This window comes from Nanorana parkeri, unplaced genomic scaffold, assembly GCF_000935625.1.
Source record: "Nanorana parkeri isolate BGI_ZX_2015 unplaced genomic scaffold, ASM93562v1 scaffold235, whole genome shotgun sequence".
Taxonomy (NCBI): Eukaryota; Metazoa; Chordata; class Amphibia; order Anura; family Dicroglossidae; genus Nanorana; species Nanorana parkeri.
The window spans coordinates 1,254,183-1,256,612 of NW_017306503.1; the positions used below are offsets into that span (position 1 = coordinate 1,254,183).

A 2,430-nucleotide genomic window follows, 5' to 3' on the forward strand; every position below is an offset into this window, starting at 1 on the left:
TGTAAAATATATATATATATATATTTTTTTTTTTAGAATTAACTCCTGAAGAAAAAGCGCAAAAAATTGCAAGGACCATGCGCACACAGTCCATGGAGGTGAAGGAGAGGTGGGAAAACCTGAACTCGCAGGCTGGCAGTTGGCAAAAGCAAGTGGAGAAGGCTTTGGAGAAACTGAAGGTCTTGCAAAGTGCAATGGATGATCTTGACTCGGAACTGATGGCAGCAGAGGAAGTGCGAAATGCCTGGAAGCCAGTGGGAGACTTATTAATCGATTCATTGAAGGAACAAATTGAAAAAACAAGTGTAAGGATATTGTTTATATATTTATATAGCAAATAACAACTTACCTGATTTTGGCAGTTTCTGATATTATTAGATTGTACTGGTTACATAGGTTCTTAGTTTGGGTCGAAAAAAGACCATTAGATTTGGTCTTCACAAAAAAAATAAAATATAAACTTGCATCCTTAGAAACCATAGTCTATCATGGGAAAGGAAAACAACTGGGCTATTTTGGGAACAGGGAAAAAAGGCTTTATTAATGGGCTTAGACTTAGTCCACTCTGAAGAGACAATGTTGTTAGGATACTGTACATGTGTTCTAAAGACAGTAAGGATAATTTATCAACACTGGAGCAGACAGAATCTGAAGTAGTTGCCCATGGCAACCAGTCAACTTCTATCTTTCATTTTCAAAGATTAACTAAACAAACTGAAGAGAGAAGCTCATTGGTTGCAATGCGTAATGGTTCCAGATTCTGTCTGCTCCAGTTTTGATAAATTCTCCCCATTGTCTTTTTAAAATAGTATCAGTTGAATGGAATCCTTTCTTTCTTGCAAAGCTAGAAGTGCTTCTAGGATCTACTGCATCCGTCCAGGTGTGTTGGATTCCTACGTCTTCTCGCTATGTGCTCAACAGCCTCTAGGTCACTAATGTGTCTTTTGACAGCTGCAGGGTCACCCTAGTAACAGAGTGCTTGACATGTGGAACCACAGCCTTCCATAAATCCAATATAGTTTTGGTTTACGAAATACTTTTCCATTGTGCATAGTGTCTTTGCAATAGGTAAGAGTAATGTGTGAGTCGTACTTTACTCTCAATCTGGATATGCTGCGACAAAATAACATACTTATACTGTCATAAAAGCAGCCTGATCAGTGCCACATCTTAATTCTTGTGAACTGTTTTAAATATTTCTAGTGCTACCAGTATACAATATTGCTCTGACTTATTTGGCAGAATATTTTTTTAAAAATTAGCAAATCCCTGCAATATCTTAAATCCTGTCCGAGACGGTTTCATTTAGAAATGACAAATATTGTAAATGAAACTATAACTATGTATATTTAGAATAAGGTTCCCAATCATAGGCGTGCGCAGGGAGTGTGTCTGGGCACACCCTAATCACCCACAGTGCAACACTGAATCCGCAACAGCAACACTGTGCTTTTAGTCACTGAGATCTCTCGGTGACCGGCTCAGCGGCTACAGAGCGCAGCAGCACTCACCACTTACATGCCTTACATAACAGCCACAGTCCTTGGTGCCTGGGAAGCTGCGAGGGAATCCAGGATGCCTCAGGTCTGTGCATGTACTATGTACTGTATGTATTATTGATATATATATATATATACATATCAATGTATTATATATAAAAGTTTTGGGACATCTGCCTTTACACGCACATGAACTTTAATGGCATCCCAGTCTTAGTCCATAGGGTTCAATATTGAGTTGGCCCATCCTTTGCAGCCATAACAGCTTCATCTTTACTGGGAAGGCAGTCCACAAGGTTTAGGAGTGTGTCTATGGGAATGTTTGTCCATTCTTCCAGAAGCGTATTTGTGAGGTTAGGTACTGATGTTGGACGAGAAGGCCTGGCTCACAGGTGATTTGTCTGGTTGAGGTCAGGACTATGTGCAGGCCAGTCAAGTTCCTCCACCCCAAACTCGCTCATCCATGTCTTCAAGGACCTTGCTTTGTGCACTGGTGCGCAGTCATGTTGGAACAGGAAGGGGCCATCCCCAAACTGTTCTCACAAATTTGGCAGCATGAAATTGTCCAAAATGTCTTGGTGTGCTGATGCCTTAAGAGTTCCCTTCACTGGAACTAAGGAGCCAAGCCCAACCCCTGAAAAAAACCCCCACACCATAATCCCCCCTCCACCAAACTTTACACTTGGCAAAATGCAGTCAGGCAAGTACCGTTATCCTGGCAACTGCCAAACCCAGACACGTCCATCGGATTGCCAGACAGAGAAGTGTGATTCGTCACTCCAGAGAACACGTCTCCACTTCTCTAGAGTCCAGTGGTGGTGTGCTTTACACCACTGCATCCAACGCTTTGCATTGCACTTGGTGATGCAAAGCCTTGATGCAGCTGCTTGGCCATGGAAACCCATTCCATGAAGCTCTCTACGCACTGTTG

The 2,430-nt window shown here is 42.0% G+C and overlaps 1 protein-coding gene across 1 annotated transcript in view; it reads left to right on the forward strand.

The window, feature by feature from the left end:
* LOC108786943 (utrophin-like) overlaps positions 1-2,430 on the forward strand; it is a 583,766-nt gene that overhangs the window by 460,205 nt on the left and 121,131 nt on the right. Inside the window, exon 57 of the mRNA XM_018556366.1 lies at positions 37-305. Within this exon, the coding sequence (XP_018411868.1) occupies positions 37-305 (269 nt within the window). The remainder of the gene's footprint in view (positions 1-36; positions 306-2,430) is intronic.